Source organism: Etheostoma cragini, chromosome 15 (assembly GCF_013103735.1).
Source record: "Etheostoma cragini isolate CJK2018 chromosome 15, CSU_Ecrag_1.0, whole genome shotgun sequence".
In the NCBI taxonomy this organism is placed as follows: domain Eukaryota; kingdom Metazoa; phylum Chordata; class Actinopteri; order Perciformes; family Percidae; genus Etheostoma; species Etheostoma cragini.
This window is the reverse complement of record NC_048421.1, coordinates 16,544,821-16,568,739: the sequence shown is the minus strand read 5'-3', so window position 1 is coordinate 16,568,739 and position 23,919 is coordinate 16,544,821. Positions and strand designations below refer to the sequence as shown.

At 41.0% G+C, this 23,919-nt stretch overlaps 2 protein-coding genes across 4 annotated transcripts in view; both read right to left on the bottom strand.

The window, feature by feature from the left end:
• Positions 1 to 1,248, bottom strand: part of LOC117958584 (TBC1 domain family member 10A-like) — a 22,463-nt gene extending 21,215 nt beyond the window's left edge. Inside the window, exon 1 of the mRNA XM_034895059.1 lies at positions 1,198 to 1,248. The gene's annotated coding sequence lies outside the window, so the exon portion shown is untranslated. The remainder of the gene's footprint in view (positions 1 to 1,197) is intronic.
• Positions 1,249 to 1,925: 677 nt separating this feature from the next.
• Positions 1,926 to 21,791, bottom strand: setd1a (SET domain containing 1A, histone lysine methyltransferase). Of its 3 annotated transcripts, none has more exons than XM_034895056.1 (21): positions 21,705 to 21,791; positions 20,494 to 20,638; positions 19,663 to 19,761; positions 19,293 to 19,563; positions 18,549 to 18,697; positions 18,177 to 18,436; positions 15,411 to 17,106; positions 13,870 to 14,862; positions 13,058 to 13,225; positions 12,505 to 12,589; positions 12,273 to 12,415; positions 11,923 to 11,965; positions 11,639 to 11,828; positions 11,467 to 11,510; positions 9,657 to 10,954; positions 8,235 to 8,577; positions 7,848 to 8,032; positions 4,748 to 4,858; positions 2,988 to 3,107; positions 2,541 to 2,678; positions 1,926 to 2,442 (listed from the first exon to the last, which is right to left on the bottom strand). In XM_034895056.1, the coding sequence occupies exons 2-21, from the start codon at positions 20,629 to 20,631 to the stop codon at positions 2,269 to 2,271; spliced, it is 6,648 nt and encodes a 2,215-aa protein (XP_034750947.1). In that variant the 5' UTR covers positions 20,632 to 20,638; positions 21,705 to 21,791; the 3' UTR covers positions 1,926 to 2,268. The 3 variants fall into 3 exon arrangements, with proteins under 3 accessions (XP_034750947.1, XP_034750946.1, XP_034750945.1); XM_034895055.1 differs by having other exon boundaries at positions 21,385 to 21,733; XM_034895054.1 differs by having other exon boundaries at positions 21,424 to 21,733.
• Between the last annotated feature and the right edge of the window lie 2,128 nt (positions 21,792 to 23,919).

The window sequence follows — 23,919 nt, the reverse complement described above, 5'->3', positions numbered from 1 at the left end:
AAAACAAAAAAAACATGTCACCTTCTGAGCTGTGAGCTTTACCAGATCTCCCTATCCTGCTGCCATCTGGTGACTGAAATTTGTAGGTCAGATTATCAGCACTTCCTCTCATTTCTTTAAACAGGAAATATCAACCTTGCAGGTGCATGGAAGTGGATTTCAACTATAAAAAAGGAAATGGGACTTTGTATTGCAGTTTCCCCTATGCAAACAACTTCCCGTTCACGCATTTATCAGCTAGTTATTTTAATGTATCTTCTATCTAGCATGGCAGTCAGGATCCCTTAGATAAACTATGACAGTCTATTAACTAGTCGACATAATCGTCCCACATTTGCTGAACCACAATGCTCTGAACAGTAGGACACAGAGTCATTGAAAAACATGGTTTTCATTTATTTAAAAAATATTTTAATGCACCATTAATAAAGGGTCCAACGCATTAATACAAGAGAAATATTGCAAATAATATTAAAATAATCATCAAATTAAAAGGAAAACATTAAAAAATAAATGAATGGAAGGTATGTACATGTTTCCTCCTCATGGAGAGAGGAAAAGGAACAACATATTTACAGCTTGAAATCTGTGTGTTTCTACGAGAAACAAACACCTCTACAATATTTACATGTACTTCTTTGATTTTTTTTTCCTTTCATCCTGTAGTAAAGAGGGTTGGTTTGTACTGAAAGGCTTTCATTAAAACAAGAAATATCTTACACAATTTCCTGTTTGGGAGGGAACAAAATAACAAGTCTTCTTGTGGTTTAAAAATTCAAAATAGCGGTTAAACTTTGGACGGCCATAGCCACATGAAAAACAGAGACACAAAACACGGGCTCATACCTGCTGTTTGCAGCTTAACACAAACCCACTGTGGCGTATAGAATATTTCTTCCACCCACCTACACCGCAAACAGATCATAAGCAGGACATGTGTTTGTATTAAGCCGATGCAATTTTCAGGGAGGGATATTTTGTATGGGGTGAACAACTCCACATTCAAATAAAATACATAGAAATGGCCAACAAAACAAGGGAAAGAAGTAACTTTACAAAACTAAACCTTTGAAAAGCCCAAATTAACTAAATGTGCCTTTTAAAAACGTGGAGCACACAGACTGACTAAGTTAAACACTGACCACACACATTTACTAAGACCTGCATGAGTCTGGGGGAAACAAGCTGATGAAAAGTAACTGTTGAATAAGGAATCGTCAACATTTGCTTCTATGGAACTAAACACAGACCAACAGAAGGAGAGATCCTACAAAAACACTTTAACGAGTTCTCATCACAAGACCTTTTGCTAACATAGCTTTAACTTTGGGTGGGTGGGGGAGGACACAGGCCAATTGTCTGTTGTGCTGTTCTTGCAGACAAAAATTCCGCAGCCTTGTAAATATAAAACAACTTTAGCTACAACCCAACTGACATATTTCAGTGAGGGCTGAAAACAATAGTTCAAAAGGACTCTCATTCAAACAGGATGTTGTGGCAATCAGGACAGTGACGCAGAGAAGAGAAATGACAGTTTTACAGGGCTGGTCAATCACAAGCCACTAAGGACAGTGGATGGGTACACCAAAGCTCATTTCACTGTAAGATACTTACAGCTAATGCAACTAAATAACAATACCATTAATAACAGCAACAGTAATATTATTATATAATACCATGAATTGAAATAAAAAAAGCTCCAAAACAATCTTCACACTTGGAAATCTTGCATAACTGAAAACCAAATTAATGTTGAAGTTTGTAGTCTTAAAAGTGCACCCTTAACAAGCGCTTTTAAAAACCCTGAATTTGTCAGATATTCCTGTGCGTCTGTGTGCGGATCTGTGTGGATGGGTGGGTGCAGGGAGGGATTTGACACTGGAAGAGTGATCCAGAAACGCTATTGACATTTAATACTGGTGTTCAGTTTTTATTGTCTTCCTTCAAACGGATATTGGCATGGAAATAGAAAGCGCTTCATGCCTGGCTGCACGAAACATCTGGGTTGGAACATATTAATAATCAATCCACAAATACTGCCACAGAAGAGCTAATGCTGATGCAAAGGCCCCCACTCATAGTATTCACATGCCAGGTGACACAAACCTCTCAAACACTGGCTTGTAAAACTGCCAAGTGAATGAAAAGTGCGTATGAAAAGTGCAAGTGTGTGTGTGTGTCTCTGTTTCATAGGTATTGTGAGGACGGGGTACACTCTGAGGCGGGTGAACTCTGTCTGTTGCCAAGTGAGCAAGAGAAGCACGTCAACTAGTTCAGTGTCCCACGGCAGTTCTCTGTTCCACACAGACAAGGGATCTTATTCTCTTCTAGGGGGAATTTGTAGTCGTATGTGATCTCTTCATTGACGGCGATGGCCTGCTTCGAGTAGATCACAATCTTTTTCTGGGACTCTATGGTGATAACCTTGGCGTAGCAGTTTGGCTGGAGGAACAAAGCAATGAGAGACTGATGAGCAACAGCTCTTCATCCAAAAACACATCAGATATGGACAAAAGTTGACTGAGGATATTCAGACTCACAGTGCAGCAGTGGTTGATGAATCGTGCCAGGTTGCCACACTTTGTGGCATCGATAATTGTGTCGTGGTCCACTCGGAATAAGTAGCTGCTCCCGATGCCCTGCTGTGCGTACCGCTTCTCTCGATTGTCAGCCACCATCTGGACACACACATAAAACATTAGTTCACCTGTCCTATGTTGACACTGAACCAACCACAAAATACAGGTATATAAAAAAGGTGCATGAGTAATGTTTCATATTTACAGTGCTTTATATTGATGATGCACCAAAATTGAAATAATGGAAGCTTGCAGATGCATTTGGCATATTTTTACTTACATTGTAGCCAGAAGTGTATAATCACGGCTCTAAACTGTTAATATTCATACAACATAGAGACTCCATGGGATTTCTGGAAAGTTTTGCTTTAAATTCATCCCGTTTTCAGCACAGACTGGAGACATTACCTGTCTGATGTTTTGACCCACATACTCTATGACCATCTCATCCGCAGCAATAGGCTCCATGGCAAACAGGCCCCACTCGTGGATCCTGCTGCGTCCAAAACGAAGCCTCTTCTTGCGGTACTGCATAAGGAAAAAAAGATTAACTGTAACAAAGGTATTGGTAAAAACGTTATAAAGCATGCAGGTTTCTTGGATGAATATGTCTTTCATGAAACTCCAGCCCGGTAGATATACATACAGTGGCTTGCATAAGTTTAAACACCAATGCTAAAGTTGAAAGAACAGGAATAAAAAAACACCTTCAGAAAATGGATCCTAAGGCCTTAATTAAAAAAAAACTGGAAAATCCGACCATTTAAAAAAGGACACCAATTTTCTTTGTGATTGAATAATATATTGTAAATGTATTTACAATACATTATTTATTCACAAAGAAAATTGGTGTCCTTAAAAGGTTGGGTTTTACTAATTTTTTTAAAAGATGTTTAATTCTTCTTTTTTGTCAACTTTAGCATGGGTGTGTAAACTTATTCAAGCCACTGTATGTGTGTTTTAGGTGGTTTGTAAGTGAACTCTGAATAAGTCCAGTAAATAATAGCCAACACCCTACAATATGACCACCACCCTTCTTTAGGGCGGGGAATTTTAGGACTGGTTTCCTGTCTGTGTGTTCAACACAGGGATAGCTCAGTGACATGTTTAGCCTTGGATATATCCATGACTCAAGCGTGCAAAGTTAGCAACTTCACTTTGAATTTAACTCTAAAGTGTAAGCCATCTGAAAATAGACCTGGAGTGTATCTTTAGGGGGGCGGAGAGCTGCTTCACGCACGAGCAGTGCCGTGGCTGGTGGAATATTAAGCATCGACTTGAATGGCTGCGATTGCTTGCGGGGCCCACGGTGCCTCCGGAACGCAGTTCAGACGTGCCTGGTGGAAATTACCGGAGGGGGAATGACATGCAACAAAGGGCTGCAGGTCGGAATTGAACCTGCCTGCGCTGTGGCAAGGTTTGAGCCTGATACCAATGGAGTACTTGATTTGATGCCCTTTTTTGTCTACTCTATTCAAAACCTAACATGTGAATTGAAGCATTCAGTTGCATAAAAAAGCCCAACAACACTCCTCCCCATCCAAATATTTAGCGTTGAAATGCGCTCGACTTCACCACAACACAGACTGTATGGTTGTAGTTGCAGCATTAGTGTCACACGTCGACTTAAATCAAAAGAACGCTTGAGGTGATTTGCTGCAAGCAAAAATAAATAGTAATTTCTTTCTAGGTCTGTGTACAAAAAGGATCAAATACCGGTATTGTATGATTGTAGAATTATTTAGATTATTTTGGTCCTAGTCTTGTGTTGCCAGGCCTATCTCTACAGCGCGATGGAGTAAGGTCTGGCTACACCACTATAGGAGAAAAAGAACGCTCTGAGTTGTTTGCATTATTTAAACCAATCAAAATTGTCTTGGTCTGCGCTAAGGCTCATCGAAATAGTTTCAGGAAGGAACTTGTTTTGGTGGAACATTCGCACCCAGCAAAAACGTCACATACAATTTTAAATTTAATGAACTGTTCACGCAATACAGTAACGGGAGCTATTTAAATTAGATGGATACATGGATAGCATGGATACCCTGGCAAATGAACCTTGTTGTCTGAATGGACTAAGTATTGCTAAATATAATTCCCAACAATATGTTGTAATTGTAATGTAATTGAGCGAATGCATGAGATACCATGGCTGTCAGTGTCCATACCTTAAGCTGGTTGAGTTTGAGCAGGTCAGAGTCCAGGACAGCCGTGGTGCCGATGACAGTGAGGAGGCGGCGCTGCTCTGAACGTCTTTCTGAAAGCACCCGGTTAGCTCCCTGGCGGGAAACAGACAGAAACAGGATTTACGAAGAGACCACAAACACAATCTCACTTTATCACATGGCCTTGAACTGTAGGAGACTGGATCAGGGCAGCACGTTGACCTTGATAGTGTGGGTGAGGTTAATTTGAAAACCAGACACTGAGGCAGATAGGACTGTCATAAAGAGGAAGGATGATAAAGTCCATTATGAAGCATGACACCCCCAACCAGGATGCAGGATGTGACTTCTGAAGGCGTTGAATTGTTTTTCTTGCACATGATATCATCAATTATTAAAAGTTGTTCTGAGTTGTTCTCTTAATTCTTTAACTCTCAGACTTCAAAACAAAGGAGCTTTGGCTTTAGTTCTAAACAGGACATTTTTTCCTTATTTACTCACAAGGTGTTATTTTATATTCTCTTTAGCAATAACTCCCATCATTTCCACTTACTCCTTCACAGTTAGCCCCCTGCTGGGACAGGTGCTGGGCTGCTTTGATCAGGACATCAGAGATGCTGGCTGGTGTCCAATAACATGGGCTTTTGTGCAAGTGACACTGTACCTCTACAAACATTGAGGTTACATCCAAACATTAAGCTTTGTGTAATGGAAAATCTGAAGGGTGTGTGAAACGTTTCTCCATGGTGACATTGAGACTGAGCATAAAGCCAGAATGGAAAACACATTACGGGGGAATCCGGATGTTGCATAGGAACGCACCACAAATATTAGCAGCTGTATGCCAATTACATTATTATCCAAATCTTCCTACCTTTCCTAACAACAGTCAGGTTTCATATGGATGTAACTCAAGATGTGACCCAATAAACCTCAACTCCCAACATTATACAAGAAGAGCATTTTTTTTTCTTTTAGAATAAGTAAAATGGAAATGGCTAAATTTGGGAAGGTTAAAAGGATAATTACAATTTGTGCTAGTGGGAGACAGTAAGAGAGAATGATGAAGTATGTAAGTAAGTTAGACTTCTACAAATTATCTTAACTTAAAGAGGGACGTAATACAGATGGCATGCATGTGTTGCAGTAGGTTTGAAAATAAATCAATGTTTTTTACATTTTTTGAATCTGGAGGATTTGCTGGACAGAGACATGACATGTTTTCCCTTCAAAAGGTTTTCAGGATGTAAAAGGTTCTACATTCAGTTGGTTTTAAAGTGTACTGTTTGTAATCAGGCTTTTTAAATGATGGAATGCTCTATCCCCCTTACTGTGTGCTGTTTCTATGGATTCTTATAAATGTTACATAAAGACAGGTGCTTGGTTAACCTGTCTGCACTTTATGTTCTATAATTTTAATTGTGTATTGTGTTTTTATTATGTGGTGTGCTCTCTAGTATGCTTTTTACGCCCCTGTAAAAGCACTTTGTGATTTTATCTGTGAAAAGCGATTTTTAAATATGGAAATGTTGAAACTAATAACTAATTTTGTGAGCCCTCAGTGTTTTTCAAGTTGTTTTAGAGCACTTGAGACATGTGCCAGCCATCTGTCTTACAGAATGGTTACACTCCTTTATTGCCCCATGCCAAATATATTGCACATCAACTTGATTCAGATTGTCCTGTAAAATTTGCATAAACAGGGTTTTATCCTTTGATTTCCACTAAGGTGTCACATTTTATCTCCTAATAAAAAAAACTTTATTTGTAGAGCAAATTTCTTGCAGAGATGCCACAAAAAGTGCATAAAACATGATTTATTCTGAGGCTGTGATTAACATTTAATTAAAAATAATTAAAAGGAAAACCTGATTAACGTAAGATAGCATAATAATAATAAAAAAATTGTAATATGTAGGAGCTATAATTTAATTATTGAACCACCATAGATGTTGTACTAGTGGTTTGACTAAAAAGAATAATGTAAATGTGGTTTGACTAAAAATAATGTAACATGTAAATGTAAATTTACATGTAAATGTAAATAATGTAAAAATCTATAAACTTTTGTATCTTTAATATGCCATCACAAAATCTGAAAGCTGCTAATATCTGATTCTGGAATCTGTAATGTTAAAGGTTGGGAACAACACAGACTGAAGACAAAAAAATCTTCTTGTGTCGAATGACATTTTCTGTGTTCAAACATGAGTTACTACATCCTCCTATTGTCCAAAACCTCTAGACTTGACAAGTAAAAGGTATATAGTCATATTGTTTGTGCTGACCAGCTATTTGGAAAAGCTGAATCACTGTTGCACAACCACATCCATCTTTACCATTCTAAAATCCTCTTATTATCCTAACGCCCCAACATTTCCAGTTAATCTGAGCCAAATGACTGTGGGTCGATTGAACTTACTTACATCCCTGCCAATTAAACTCCTTAGGGATATTACCAAGCGTCATATTAACCATCTATAAAAATCATATTCAGGAACTACGGGATCACCCAATGTTTGTTTACAGAGCCAGCACAGAGCTGGACATAATTATTTCCACAGCATGATCATCTGGAATCATGTTTGGATGATTTGTAACCTTTTTGTTTTCCACACTATCAAACTGCCCTTACTAGCACAGCAACTGTCAAGCATTTGAAATCTCATTGCAAAACAATTTTTAAATCAAGATTAAAGGCTGAATCAACATTAACTCGACAAGCAGAGTCCCAGTACCTCAGCCTGCTACTGGATGCAAATTCCCTTGTAAGAAATGGACTGACCAAACTTAAAACAGCAGTCTTTGTTAAATGTTCCTTCATAGTTAAGACTGTTCTTGTATTGTGTTGAAATTTTAAATCTCAATAGTTTCCCAATTAATTTAATTTAATAATAATAATAATAATAATATAATTTTAATGTAATTCATTATTAATTTTTTGATTAATTGGCAGAATTGTTGTAGAACCACAGATTTGAGTTCAACGCTGTTAAACAGATTCCCTTAACAGGAACAGACTGTAAAAGTAATGAAAATAAAATGGTTACCAACACTGCAGAGAAAAAAGGATCAGACAGAATGAATTTGGGAGAATGCTTACTGAAATGTCGACATTCTCCACCTCCCGTATGACCTGCTCGGGCAGGTCCAGGTCTAGATAAGCGTCTTTCTCCTTGCGGCTGATGGCGTAGTAGCCCTCACTCCTGGCACAACCGGTTACATGCTCACGAAGCTGTCCACCTGTGTTCTTCTTCTTACTGCGTCGAGCATTCGGCAAATTGGTTAGTGCAGCACAAAGGTCAAGGACCATAGCAGGAAACCATAAATTGATATGAAGACAAACTTTATCCATAAAAAAAAAAAAAGACATTATGTAGGCTACTCATTGGTTGAAAACAGCCAAATCTTGTTTGGACATTGATTACTGGGGTTAATTTCCATATACACACACATAGTTAATGCAGAAGTAAACAATTGAAAAGGATATTAGTGTGGTTGACCCAGTGAGTATCATTGAGCCAGTCAGAGCTGTGGTTGTCCTGCAGCAGTTTCTCATAAGTCTTCTTCAGCAAACTCAAGTCTTCACTGTCCAGACCGGAGTTCCAGATGTCATACAGGATAGTCATCTGTTCAAACTCACTGCGGTTGTCAAACTTAATGGCAGGTAGATCAGATGCTGGGACTGGTTTTGGCTGGGATGTTGTTATCCCTGCCTCCTGCAGAAAGAGGCGTTCACTCTTCCTCACGTCTTCAACCACCTCGTCCTCTGTGTCAGTGCTGGACAGTTCCCCAGACTCAAGCTCCTCCACATCCACGTCTTCTTCAGAGTCCTGCACAGAGGGAGAGGAATATTACTACCAATGAATCAACATAACTAAGGAAAAGCACTGAGGCTGTGTTCTCACACACATTGTTATGTTTACTTAAACCAGACTCAAGTGAAATGAATCATCTATTGTTGTCATTTAGTTTCACCGTCTACACCTTACAGCTTGTGCACACTGAGTCACATTAACAGTGACATATTTATTGGTCAGTTTCAGTCATCTGGCCCATAAACATTTTGAAAACGGAAAAACATTTAAAGTGTTTTCCAGTTAAAAACAAATGACTCACTTAGTCACAAACAGCCTGGCATGTGTGAGGAAAACTTACTGCACAACAACAGAAGCCTGAACTAAATATGCACAAATCCAACTTTTTCAGTCCCAATTCCTGGGCTTTGGATATTGTTGAAATTATAATAATTGATAATTGAACTGAATAGACCAGCCCCATTGTTGCGGATACGTGATCCAGGTACTTGGTAAGTATCAGCCTGATTTCAGTATCGGCTCAGTGCATCCCTAGCGTAAACAGGTGCTAGTGGCACTAGGCAGAAACTAGCAAGTTTGATAAACACAAGCTGAATATATCTACATTTAACACGGAGGCAATGTCAGTAGGTCTGTGTAGACTCAGGCAGTAAGATTAGTGTTATTGTAGAGAGGAGCACAGGGTCACATTTTTGCCTGCTCCTTTAAAAACATCCTTTGGCAAAAATTCCCCATGACTATCATGCTGACAATACAAATTGCATAATGCCAGTGTTATATTACATCTAAATATACTGTAGCGCTGCAGCATGTTGGTATTCCCATTAATTACAAGCCCAATGACATAATTCCATATAGTTGGGATATTCTGTGCATGCACGAGACACAGTAAGAAGATAAATAGAGTAATTTCTTTTCTGTGGAAAAACATGACAACACAAAAACAAAAATTGTAGTCATTAGAGAAACCTACCTGCAGATGAGTCATATTTTGTTTGTGTCAGACATATTGTGACATTGTTACCTATGACACACCGTATATGGTTAAGAAATACACAAACATTTACAGGAAAAAAGGAGAAGTTCCTACACACCTCTAGTTTCCGTTTCCTCTGTTTCTTGCCCGGCTGCCCCTCCTGTTTTTTTGTGTGATGAACCTCAAGACTTTCTTTGTCTTTTCTTCTCCTCTTTTTGCTATTGTCCTTTTCAAGTTCAAAACCTTTGCCTACCAGGATCTTCTTCTTTGACGATGGGGGTAGAGCTGCAGCTTGGCCCGCATCCTCAGACTCACAAAGCCCTCCCCCCAAGTATTCTCGTGTGTCTCCTCTGGGTGGTAGCCCTTCCCCAATGACCTCCTCTGGCGCTTCAAGCACCCCAGAAATAGTGTTGAGGTCTGCAGGGAGCAAGACAGAGGAGTCTTGTTTGGAGGAAGTCCTTTTGGTACTGGATGGTAATGGGAGAACAGGGGGTTTGCAGTAGTTGTGCTCCGTAAGGACAATTACACCCTCTGGGTTTATAACCAGGGCCAGTGACTCTGAGGAGAAGAGATCCTCTTCCATCTTTTGCTCTTCTGCCTCATCAGATGTCTCTGTCTCCTCTGAGTCCCCAGCATCAGGGTCCATTTTCAAGGCTACGTCCGCCAACACAGACAGGTCAGTGGCTGAAGCCGAGGCCAGCTGCAGGAGGCTTGATGCCCCTAGCTGCTCTCTAAGTCTCAACCTGTGCTCAATTTCTTCCTCATCCTCGTCTTCCTCTCTGAAGGAAAGACAGGAGGAAGCAGACAAGCTGGTTGTCCGAGGTCTGCCTCTGGACCGTTTGTTGACAGGAGGTGGAGGAGGGGCCTCCTCGAAGGCCATCCTGCACATAGAGGCGTGGTCCAATGGCAGGTTTTGCACAGTGCGGCACACCATAATAGGTGGGACAGGAGATTTGGGGGAGTCTTTGCCTGCACCCCGTTTTCCAGGGGATTTGACAAGGGTGGCCTGAGGAGAAACAGGTAATCCTTTTTTGGATTCATCAGAATCTTGGGTTCGTCCAGATGGGGGCACAATGAGGGCATTGCCTTCACCTGGTTTGGAGGCAAAGGGGAGCAGTTGGATGCCGTGAGTGGGACGAGTTGAGGGGGACAGGGAAGAACTGACTGGGGAGTCTGGGGGCCTCCCAGGGGAGAGAAGAGAAGATTCACCCGCCATCTGGGAGGGAGATGGAGATAGCGGTGCAGTTGGCAGCTGTGTTTTTCCATCATTCTCGCCTGTGGAGAACGAGACTGTCTTCCTGCGTTTCTTGAGAGGGGGCACAAGAACAATAGGGGACGAAGGACGCGGGTATGGCGGCGATGGAGGTCGCTTGGTTGATGCTGCTGTTGTATCTGCCTTGCTGTCCTTGGCTTCACCTGAGAGAAAATATGAGAGTTCAGAAAGACTGATCCAAACTTAAAAACTGTAAAGCAGCTATTTTGCTATATTTACTGTATCCCCCTTGTCATTTTTGTTGCATGTATGAGGACAAGTGCCAACAATTAACAATTTAAATAATAAAAAAGGTGGGGGTGGCGATGTTAGGAAAAAAAAGGTCATTTAATCAGCGGGTTTGTCGGCCATATTTCGAGCCAGAAACACACGCATGTTTTCACACACAATTTCTCTGGCTTGAGGCAGCTACAGCCCAGGATGTATGGAGTTGATATGGCAACAAGTGACAGTCACCATTAGCATAGCTTTAGCCCAACAGTCCGACGAAAAATCCTGTGTATATTTACAATTTGGCACATCTAAACAAAGAAACCGCAATTACATAATAAAATACTGATTATGTAATAATTGTTACAGGCTTAGGTTGATGGTCGTTATTTTTGCATTTGCTCAAGTGATATGCATTTGTTAATGCTGTGTTCTTCTGACTAACCTGTTTTAACTTCTGCCTTTGAAACAACAACCGCGTTATTTTCCCTGAGAAAAAACAAAAGTCAACGTTAAAGCCAGCAATAATAACATGATGAAAAGAATATTTTCAGAGGACAGATATTAGCCATGCTCAAAGATAACATGGACCAAACACAGAATTTTAAACTTCATACCTGCCATGTTTCTCAGTTGTGCTGTCCATGGTTGACTCATCCATGGAGTCCGGCCCTTCACTCTCAGCCATCTCTCCTTCCTCTTCATCCTCATCTTCAGAGGAAGATGAAGATGAGGATGCTGAAGAGGAAGAACCCTCAGAGGACGAGGAGAGGCTCTCATCATCACTATCAACGCTAAGGGCACCATCTAAAAAAAACAGACATTGGGCATCATTACTGCCTTAACTAAATGTAAACAGAAATAAATCCATAGATAGATAAGATTACAAGTTATGATTTACCATCAGACTCCTTCTCACTTTCTTCATCCTCCTCTTCATCCTCCTACACATAAAAAAGGTTGTGGTTACAACTCTAAGAGATCACAGTGAAACACTGCCATCTGGCCAATAATAAGAGTAAGAACACAAAACAAATAAAAAATTCAAATATTTACATTGTCATTTGAATCAAACGTTCAAATTTGTTTAATGTAATGCACAGTCTGTTTTTTATTTTTTAAATACATTTGATATAAACTGGTTTCCAAAGGACTCATTTATGCACCCAACTTGTGTGTGTGTATGTATGTGTTCTTGCTTTTGAGTTTATTTTATATATTGTAGTTTGCTTTCAAAAAAGACACACATACCTTTTCAGTTGAGGAGCCATCAGAAGTTTCCTCTCCCTCACTGCCAAGCTCCCAAGGTTTACGATTTCTTGGCCTCTTTTTCCTCCTTTTGTTGTCCCGCTCAGCTCCGTGTCTTTTTACCTCTGGCATTCTCCCCTCAGCAGCTGGAAAGAAGACACAGTTCAAGAGTTAAATGCAGAAATCCTATTAATCCAAACCTTCTTTTAATATTTGCAACATCATCTTGGCAAACCTTCGTCATCCTCGTCTGGTGGGGTCGAGGGTCGCGGCCTTTTCATGTCTCCCTGGTCAAGCTCCTGAGGTTCTTTCCTTTTTACCTGAACAATTGCACACCAACAATATTTTTTACAAATCAACCAAACCAAACCACTGAGGGACTTTAACTGTTTTGGCTAATTTTGACAACCAAGATAAGCTTATACCACCAAATCTTACAAAACAAAAAAACTACAGCATTTCCCGAATCAATAAATTACATTTCCATTTTGTACTTGACAAAACTAAAATCTATATTTATATAAGAGAAGTCCTGGCAGTAATTAGGACTAAACATATTTAAGATTTTAATATATGACCAGTACTGTTAGGGAATGTCTTCCTTTAAAAAAACAAAACAACGGTTCAAACTGAGAGCATGCAATGACAGTAATATATTTCTTGGTAACTGTAAAATGACAGACACTAGCCAGTGTGTGTGTATTCAAGAGGGGTAGAAGTAGGTGTTTTAATATATCAAATCACAGTGTGAGCTGTTTAACATAGAGATACAGTGCAAGATCTTTTACCTTGAAGGAAGGCAGTCGTAGTGCACCTCGGAGAGACAATCCCTCCATGCCACCACTCTTTGCCCAATCCACAAGAGATGTGAGAGGCTCCCGAGGACGGCTGACCTTTTCCTCTTTTTTCTCATCATCCCGTAAGGCAGACATTCCTCTAACCATTGTCTGGAAAGGCTAAAAAAGAAAAAAGTACAAATTACAATTTGTATCTATTCCCCTTTATTAATTCACACTGAAAATAGTAATCCCTGATCAATGTGGTCAGCGGCATCCTCTTGCTACTGAGAATGAGGAGGGCAAATACAAACTGCCATCAAATGTTTGGACAGCTTTGGAAAGCAAAATCAACTTGCTAGTTATAAGGAAGTGAGATCCTGTAAGGTCTCTCTTTAAAACAGATGAATGAAGAAAGTTAAATTTTATGGCAAATTGCATTTAAGGACAGGTATATATCTTATGTATTCGTTTGTGTTTGTGTGTCTGTTTTGGCATGTGTAGTTTTTTCTCCCTCCATCCCACCTCTGGATATTTTTGGCTTTGGGACACATTCCATATCTCAGTGTGTTGTTTGTTTTGTTAATTTTTTAATATATAAGAAAATTTAAAATTGTGATCACAAAAAAAGACAGGTTAAGATAGTAATTTTTCCTCTGAATATAATTCATTTGAAGCAAAGAAACATATTTAAAAACAGATTTAGTCAGAGTTTAAGGAAAAAAAACAAAGAAGTGGAAAGAGCAATATTTCTTACTCTCAAACAAAAACAGCAACTTAAAAAATAAGACATCATCAGCATTGTTGTGATTAGTCTTCCTCACCTTGGCCTTGGTCTCTTTCCTCTCCCACCACTCGTCAAAAGTTGCAAAGGCAACATTCTCCACCATTTTGCGGTTCAGGTCCCTCTGCATAATGTTTTTCATTTCCTGGATTAGAGTGGCCATGGCCATCTGCACTGTGGCTTCATGCGGATTTTCAGCCAACATGGGCATCTCCTGCCCTGAATCGCTGTACTCTTCCTCCCCAGGCAGCATGGTGCCATAGCCGGGTGGGGGCAGGAAGGAGGGGTAGTGTGGCTGTAAGATGTGTGGTGGCCAGCCAGTATGGGGAGGTGGGATACCATGGTGTGGAGGGGGTGGTATCTGAGTGCTGTGGGGGTCAGGGTAGGGGTAGGGCATGTGGGGCGGCATGTAGCGGTGGTCCTGGTCATAATGAGCGCCTGCCCCGCTCCCTTCTTGGTCCATGTAGGGGTGGTGTGTGTGGGGTGGGGGCATAGAGTGGAGATGGTAGGAGGTGTACTCTGCAGTGGCTGCCTCACCAGGGCCTGGCGTGCCATTGGATGACGACATGCGCAGTTGGTGAAGGCGACTTAGCATGTGGGTCTGCATTTGGAAAGACATAGGGGCTCCACCGCTGTACTGGTTCATCAGCTCCATGGAGGTGGCATAGTCATACATGTGAAGGGGCATGGGAGGAGGATACTCGGGATGCAACTCCATGTGCGGTAGGGGAGGGATCCCAGGGGGTGGTGGGGGCTGGAGGGAGTAACCTGGGGGAGGTGGAGGAGGCAAATGAGGCGGGTAGGAAGGTATGGGAGGGTGCATGGAGGTGCCAAAGTGCTGTGCAGAGTCAGAGATGGGTGGGGGCGAAGATGAGGGGTCAGTTTTTTGTGAAGGCATGGCAGCCTGCGATGAAGAGGGTGAGGAACCTGAGGTGACCGAGGGTTGGTGAGTGGTCACCGTTGTAATGGTAGTCTCTTCCTCCTCCTCCTCTTCAGAGATTTCCATGTCTTTGCCTGAGGAATGGGGGGAGGACTGAAAGAAAAGAGAATTTACGGTTTTAAGTTGAAAACGTGTTTAAGTATACAGTGATAACCACGATCAAAAGTGGGGCTGCAAAGATAACTCAAAACCACAGATTGAAAAAGTGTACTGTGGGAGAGGGGCATATGACCTTGATAACCACAAAAAAAACATAAAAAGTAAATATATATATTTCCCAGTAATTTAACCATATTTTTGTGTTTTGTGTACTTACTGAAGTTGTTTCTTTTTTCTTCTATCCTCTTTTTCTTCCTTTGTTCGCAGACTATAATGTGAATATTCTTTTGCGTGTGTGCATTTGCAATAATAATAAATGTTTTTTTTTTTTATATATATAATTTACAGTAAGCTTCCCATCCAATGTTACAGGCCCAGTGCAAAACAATAAATAAGCTGCGTGTATGCTACTTTAACATGAGCACTGTTTAGCACACATCGCAACAAAGTGAGAACTATGCAACTTTTATTTGTCAGGACAAAATGCAGTTGAAAGCTGACTGTCTGAACCCATACGCTTCATTACGTGCCACTGGTCTTACCTGACTCTGTCCATTGTAAGGTGGTGTGTGTGCTCCGGTCCTGCTCAGTGTATTAGCAGATCCAGCCTGTAAAGATTCCTTCTGCAAAGCTCCAGTCCCAGTGAGAACAACTTGGGGCTGGGGTTCCTCTGGGGGCAGGATTTGGGAAGAGTAGGTAGGAGAGGATGGTATGGTTGCTGTAGGTACAGTGGGACTCTTCCTAGCTTCTCCCCCCTTTCCCCGTTTTCTTCCTCTGTGAACATCTCTGTCTCTTTCCCCCTTCCTCCGGGGGTCCTTCTCCCCCTTGTCTCCCACCTGATTACCACTTGTCTTTACATCACCTGACCCACCTCTCCGCTCTCCTCCATCCCCACGTATGCCCCTCTGCTTTTCTTCTTTCCTATCTTCCTCATCTTCCTCATCAGAGGCAAGGAAAGAAAACTTAGCCTTTTGTTCCTTTAGGAGCATCTCAATACGTGAGTCAAGGCTGCTGCTGTGGTAGACAAACGGTAAACTCTCATTTGTGGAATCTGGCTCTGGGGAGGAGGAGTCACGTTGAGGGGGCGGTGGGGAGCTGGAGGAGGAGGGAAGATGATGGGGGAGGGAGGTAGAGGAAGGGGAGGTAGAGGAGGAAGCAATGGAAGGGTGGGGCGGGGAGGAAGGCGGGGGCGTCTTAGGCGGTGCGGGTGGGGTGCTGGGGCGCCGTTTGGGCTTTGTCCACTGCTCTTCGCGAACTGGACTATCCTGGTTGAAGTCCAGTGTTCCAAGTGTCTCAGCTACAGCTGCCGCAATGACTGAGGCTGGTGGGAGGGGGGGTGGCGCAGGAGGAGGTGGAGGCGGAGGTAGAGCACTGTGGTGACTAGCGTGGTAGTCTTTGTCAGCACCAACTGAAGGCAGAGAGCCCCTTTCTGTGAGGCTTGTGCCCCCTAGACGGTTAGAAGCCTCCAATCCCTGAGAAGGGGCTGGGGCAGGCTCTTTGGAGGAGTATGCAGAATAAGATGAGGGGGGAGGAGACATGCTGTTAGAGGAAGAGCGGTAGGAGTTGGAATTGTATCTGGGGTCAGAGCTGTTGGAGTAGTCACTGTCTCTGTCCCTGTCTCTATCTCTGTCGCGGTCCCTGTCTCGGTCATGGCTGCTTCTTCTGCGGCTGCTGCTGCTGCCATGGTGGTTGTGAGAATGGTGGTGGTTGCGGTGTCTCTGGTGGCTGTGGTCACCTGATCGGGAGCCCAGGCTGTCTCGCCGGTACACCCTGTCATCCCTGCGATCGGAGTGGTGATGAGAGTGATGTGAATGGTACTTTGTGGAAGAGTTTGTGTCTTGCTGGTGGTGGTAAGATGATCTTCTGGAGCCAATCCCCGCTGCCCCATAGCGCCCCCCAGAGTCTCTGTCGCGGTCCCTCTCTGACAGTGGGGGCTGATCATATTGGGTGGCAAGAGGTGGCGGAGGCATTGAGGAGTGGTGTCCCATGTGTTGCCCAGGCCCTCCAGCATTAGGGTATGGGGCGTAGCAAGGCGGCTCGTTGGGACGGTATGATGTGGTTGGGGGGTACATAGGGCGACCTCGGTGATACACTGAAGGTTCCTGTGCATCCTCCGAGTAGCGAGACACTTTGTATCCTCCGACAGTGGATGAGACTGCAGAAGATGAGGAGGAGGAAGGTAGCATGTCCTGGGGAGGGTAGCCGCTGCCCAAAGTGCCAGTGTTGTAGCTAGTATGCCTGAAAGACACAATTTAGTAATTTAACAATTATTATAGACTCAAACTCGACTCTTCCACCGACTACCTATGCCAGTACTATTGCCAGTTGTACTGAATGATCAAAACCATAAATGTACTTACTTAATGTTATTTTAGCAATTTATTTTCACTTAGCAGTGACACAGTTAGTTGTAACAACAGAATCTTCTATGCAGGTTATCTCAGTTCTTTCAAGGTTGAAGACCTTTCTTTTTGATGTTGCCTTTCTTTTTTCTTAGTTATTTTTTTAATTTTTTTCCCCCTTTATTAGATAGACAGACAGAGATGTGTGAAAGAGGGAGAGAGAGAGGGGGGGGGGGTGACATGCAGCAAAGGGGCCACGGGCTGGATTCGAACCCGGGCCCGCTGCGTTGAGGAGCAAGCCTCTGTACATGGGCACCCGCTCAACCCACTGAGCTATCTGGGTGCCCAATGTTGCCTTTCTTTTAATGATGATACATTTTTTAATGTTTAATTTCTTATACTGCACTGTAACTTTTACTCTAAGTTTATTTTTAACTGTTTGTTCTTGTGTTTTATCTGCTTTTATTTTTAACTGTTTTTTTTTTACTGATTTTGTGTAAAGCACTTTGAATAGCCCTGTTGCTGAAATGTGCTATAAAAATAAAGCTGCCTTGCCGATCATAATAATGTTGAAATACTTGTAATGTAATTGTGGCAAACATTGGTACACTATCCAAACGTGCAGTCCATGCAACATACTGTAGATGCTGCAAAGATGGAGCAATTCCTGTTGCTTTGTGAGCTGAGACAAATTGTATTTGAATACAACAAAAGGATACTGAGAGTTCGCAGACAAGGTATAAAAAGTTATTAACTACATTTGCATGGTAGTATAATTGCAATTAATAACACAAAGCTGATGTGAAATTATTTCTTGCGGTCTATTAAACTATGATTTGATAATGTACGGGTAACAATGTCAAGTGTCTTAGCACTAACCGAGGGACCTGAATGATAACGACAGCACTAAGACAATGTTAAAATGTTGACGTGAAACTCTGTATATGACATATATAAACAACTAACCTTGCGCCGGTGTAGCCCGAGTCTTGTGAGAAAGGAGTCCCAGATCTGGAGCTGTAAGGTGTTCCTCCTCCACCACCCTGAGATGAAGCAGTGGAGCCTGGAGTGAAGGTGCCAGTCATGGAAGAAGGGGGCGTGTCCAGACGCTGATCACTGTAACCAGTATCCCCAGAGCAAGGGGTGGCGCTTCCTGATGTGAGAACCTGGACCCCTGCTGCCAAAACCGAAAGCTCACTGGAGAGCCTCCGCCTGACTTCTGACGACTGGGCAGAAGAAATATATATATTAGAATTTAGAAAGTTGTCTTTATATCCAATATGAACTTCAGATGACCATTATAAGCGAAGTGACAATTACTGTATGCTGTGACAATACCGTGTCAGGCTGTGGCTGTGGTGGTGGCTGTGTCTGTGTTGGCACCTGAGGCTGGAGCCTGTCTGTCAAAGCCTTGCCTCCCAGGGGCACGGTCTGAGGAGTGTAGGACCCGTTTACTATCAGGTCGTAATACTTCTGCCTCTGCTGGCCTAGGAAAAGCCAGAGAAAAATGATTAAGGCTGTCATAATGAGCTTACCACAGACATAAACAATATCCACTTATCGTGACGATTCCAAGACAAACTGCATTAGGTTTAATTGTCTCCATCCAAAGGTAGATAATGTTTTAGTTTTTTAAGTAAGGGCATTTCAAAAGTTTGTGGAAGGGAATAAGCTTTTCTTTAATTAAATAAAAAACTGGCAAATATATCTCATAATTGTGTTTCCCTATGTGTATTACTATGTACAATTGTTTATACAGATCCAGGTACAAAGAAAAATGTCCTAACAGTTTCAATGATAAACAAATAACCAGAATAGATAGTTGGGGAGATTTGTGCTTAGTGGTTCAATGTGCACAACATAAATGGATTTTTTTTCTTTTTTTAACTGGCTTACTTTATATTTCACTTTTTGTTAACCCCAGAGTGTTTAAATGTGTTTCATGCACACAAATACAATTTTAAACCAAAATGTGTTACTTGTTTATACTGACTTATTATTTTTCATTGTACAAAATCTGCGATAAAGTTTACCCAAAATTGTCTGAATCATCACTGTGATAACTGGTGATGTTTAGCTTACCTTTTATATCCAGTTGAGCATGAATGATGTTACCCATGACAGAAGTGTTGTGTAGCTGCTTGACTGTGTCCTTTGCCCCTCTGGTGCTATTAAACAACACTCTAGCCAGGCCCAAGTGCTTCCTGGTCTTGGGGTGAAACAGGATCTCCATCTCCTCCACCTCACCAAACTTGGCACACATTTCTGCCAAGAAGGGCTCCTTGATATTGTCATTGAGTCTAGCAAAGGTTACCTCCTTGAGAGGTATAGGACCCACATAGAACTCATCAAGCTGTGAAGAAAAATGACAAAATTAGGGAGAAGAACTTTCCATTCCAATAAATGAAACTGCTTGGGATGTGTGAAATAAACATTGACCAGCTGTTCTCACCTTAAACTTCGGCACTGGCAGAGACAGTTCTGTATACCTGGACCATAGTCTCCGGGGTCTAGGGTCCCGCAGATCACCCACGGGAGGAAATCCAGAGTCCTGGAAAAAATTAACATTAGGAAATTCTTAGCTGCATCTCATAGCCCTTAAATTGCCTCCTCTCTACTTGCCTTCCTTTTTACTCCCTCACACTGTGGAGGTACAGGTGAGACACGAGCAAATCATGGGGGAGAGAGGCAATGAGCAAATGTGTTGTAGACGGATGAGAGGTCCTTTCCTCTGAAGCCTCACATGAAAACGTCAGCTGTATGAGCAGAGTTAGTAGTATCCTCGCCCAATGCTCGCTTCTCGGAGCAGAAATAAGGGCTTTGAGGTTTAGCCAAGGACCTAGGAGCTATCAAATAAGGGCCATGAGATGCACCCATGGCGTGCTGATGTGGCTCCTGCCTCTTTCTGGTCTGTTTAGATTGCACCTTACCATCAACCTGTTCATTTTCTATTAGCCTTGATGGTAACTGTTTGCTTTTAGGCATGTTTATAGTTTGAATTAACCAGTTATATTTATGACACTTACCGTTAATCTGTTAATAAAATGATTACAGTTTTGGTATTGTGTACATTTGGTTTTTGAACCTTGCTGATATTTTATGTATGCTAATATTTTGTTTATTTGCACTCTTTATATTTGCACTCTTTCCTACTTTGTATTACAACTGCTGCATAACAATTTACCTTGGAATATATAATATTTGATCTTGTAATATACAGGTTGCAGGTCAAATATACAATTTTAGGCAAACGCGTTATAAAGAGTAAAAACATGGAACTCACTGGCACACTGAAATGCACTCCATCATATCTGTAGATTTTCTGTGCAACCCGCCGAATGGCTGGGTCCTGGACGAGTTTGTAGCTCTTCCACTGCAAACTGACAGCTTTTTGTGAATCTGCCCCACCGTCTGGATCCATCCTACAACTGAATGTCAAAAGACAACCATGATTTCACCCAATGCAGCAGCTATTTTTTTGGGGGGGGAACCGTCAGAACCAACATTAGGGGCGAAGCTGTAACATGTTAGCTGCGGAGTAGAGATATACTGATGTGAAATGCTGCAGCAATTACAGCCGACGTACAATAAATCGTTTTGTTACGTTGCCATACAGTGTAACCATACAGTGGTATGGTAACGTAACATGAGCTGCGTCACATCAGTTAGCCAAACATTAACTTTTCTGACCATTGTCTGTTAATAATAAAATTCAATGCAAAGGACAAAATAAATTAGCAGAATGGTAATCAGGACGTTCTCAGTCTCGAGTAAGATGATGCGTGCTGTCAAAACAATGACCAGCGTTACGTCACTGAGCAGTTAACGTTAGACCAGTTAGCAACATGCTAGCTGCATCAACAAAATGCAAAGAAACTAGCTGTTTTCCAACGTAAAAACAGAGTTCACGTTAAACACATAATAGATTGGGTGCCAAGCTCTTCTGCAGGAGCAACATAATCGACAGCTTTTGCGTTAGATAACGTTCACTAATGTTAAATTACTTATGCCTTCTCGCTGTAGCTAGGGCAAGTTAACGCTGCCGTTGGCTAATGCTAACTAGCAAGAACATGAAGTTAGCACCCAAACTCTGATCGTGTTGCCCCCTCTCCCACATTGGTAACATTTATCATTGACATTCATGTTGTGCGCCTCTCTTAGTGGATCTACTGACTTGTTTTGACCTCCGGTCGGCCTAAATTCAGACCACCACCTCTTCGAGACCTACTGCCCGCTCATCTGAAAGTAGCAGCCCGCCGCTGCAGTGTAGCAGCCACATCCACCAGGCCCGGGAGAAGAACAAGAAAACACTGAGCCTCTAACAGAAAAGGGACATCTCCGACCCGGCGCTAAAGCAAAACTGACGAGCTATAACGATGCCGCTATCATTCCGGTAGTTAGTCCAGACAACTACAAGCTTCTCATAGCAGCGAAGCCATTGCTTTCGCTTTAAAATCCCTATATTGTTGAGAGAGCGGCCATCGCGTAACTAACCTGAAAGCCTCGCCTGTTCTCCATCAGTGTATGCGAATGCAGCCCACGATTCTTGACCGGCACTTTCTTCAAACGAGGTTACTAAAAAGGAAAAATACGGAAGCCACTTACTCGACACACCATGTGAATACGAGACAAATGAAAATATTGTGTATGAACAAACGACTGTATTTTACCAATGGTCAAATTTCCACAGTTAAAAAGATATGTTCGAATCTGCTCATGCAAACCCAAGCCCAGGAAAGTATTCAAAGCGCCCCCTAAAGGCTGATAAGGGACACTTCAGCTAACGCAAACTACTTATCCTTTTGATCTATGAACCAAGTACTGCAGTTCTTATATTTATATTTCAATTACTGATGCATTAACGTTTAAGCTTATAATGTTGTAGCTTGTTAAGGTAGACATTGAGTGTACATTTGATCAAGTAGCCTACTGTACTTAAGTAAAATAATGCTTTAAGAGTAGTAGACAATTCTTTTCTTTTCATACCACTTTCTTTTTCTACTCAACCACATCTGTGCTGTGCTGTATTTTTTTTAAACTTTTTATTGCACTACAATTATCTGATAGCTTCAGTTACTAGCTCCTACAAATTAAGAGTTTTGAATACAAAACCAACAAAGTAGTACAGTGCATTATTACATATTATGTACAGCTGAAATGATTAGTAATTGATCATTTTAAGGTTTGTACTATTGGTTGGACAAAGCAAATGTAACTTTGAGCTCTTATTGTGACAGCATTTCTTACTATTTTCTGATTATTTATTTTTACAAATCAGTCAATCAAACACTAAATTAATAAATCTTGAAAATAATCAGCACAACAATCCATAATGAAAATAATCATCAGTTAAAAGTTTAAATGAGTTCCACCTGTTATAAAATGAATGGATGAGTAATAATAATATAATACAATAACATTCACAGGGGACATTTTTCTACTTTTAATACTTTACCTACATTTTCCTGATCAAAAATATACTTTAGTAACATATTCAATGAAGGACTTTGACTTGTGAGTCTTTTTACAGTGAGGTATTAGTACTTTTACTTAAAAAAGGATCTGAATACTACTGGATTTGATGCTAATTGCAACTATACTGTATAAACTGTTAGGAAGTTTAAGGGTAAAAATTTAGGCGAGAAAATCATATATTTTTTCAAGTGATTTTCAAGAGGTTAATGTCTTTAATTTCATCATATTTTATAAGGTGACCACAAGGTTTGGTAAAACATAAACATTTAACTACAGCTGTCAAATAAATGTCAGTGAGGAAAAGTAAAATAGAAAGAAATGGAAATACTAAAGTAAAGTACAACTACCTCAAAATTGTACTGAGGTGCACGGATTGGGTGAAAATGTACTGAGTTAAATTCCACTAATCTAAAATCTAAATTTAAAAGTCACTTTTAAAACATGTCAAAATGTGGAACAACTGGTTTCCACAAGGTCATACAATTGCAATATTTTTATACCAAAGTGTAACAATCCTGTTCCCTAAAATAAAAAGGAAAACCTGAATGAACACAGGAAAGTTGTTGTTATAGACACATAGATATGAGTAATCAGCCTGCATTACAATACAACAGGTGCGATATAGCTGTTTATTTCAGTACTGTTATTATTTAAAGTTGTGACCATTGTTTTTTATAATTATTCAACCATTCATATGTGACAGTCATTGCTATTGTTATATTGTTGTTAGAAGATTGATGAATATGTTACGACATTTGTTGAGATAATTAGAAAAGGTTGATAAAGTATTACATAAAGTGCTGTATGTGTGTTTCTATAGTGGACCAATGCACCTTAAATTATTTTAGTTAATGTTTTTTGTATTCTTTAATGACTACAATTTGGGATTATTGTACAATTTTAAGAACATATCCTGAATGGACAATCCTTCTTAATTATAGTCTTAGTTCACTGGAACAGTTACTAAATAGTGTTGTAGGCTACTTCATGTAACAACAGGGAGAGGACACCCCAATGGCTTTTGACCTAATATTTTGCTGGGGGGAAATAAGTGATGAATATACTCTGTTTATAGTGTGCATGGAATTTATTACTTAATTATCTTTATAGTTTCTCGATTTTAGAGTACAATTTCTACAGTGTCTTTCTTTTCTATGTCCATGTATATGAGGGAGAAAACCATGTAATATGTAAAGAAGGAAACTCGTCCTTTATAAAATAACAATAATAAAAA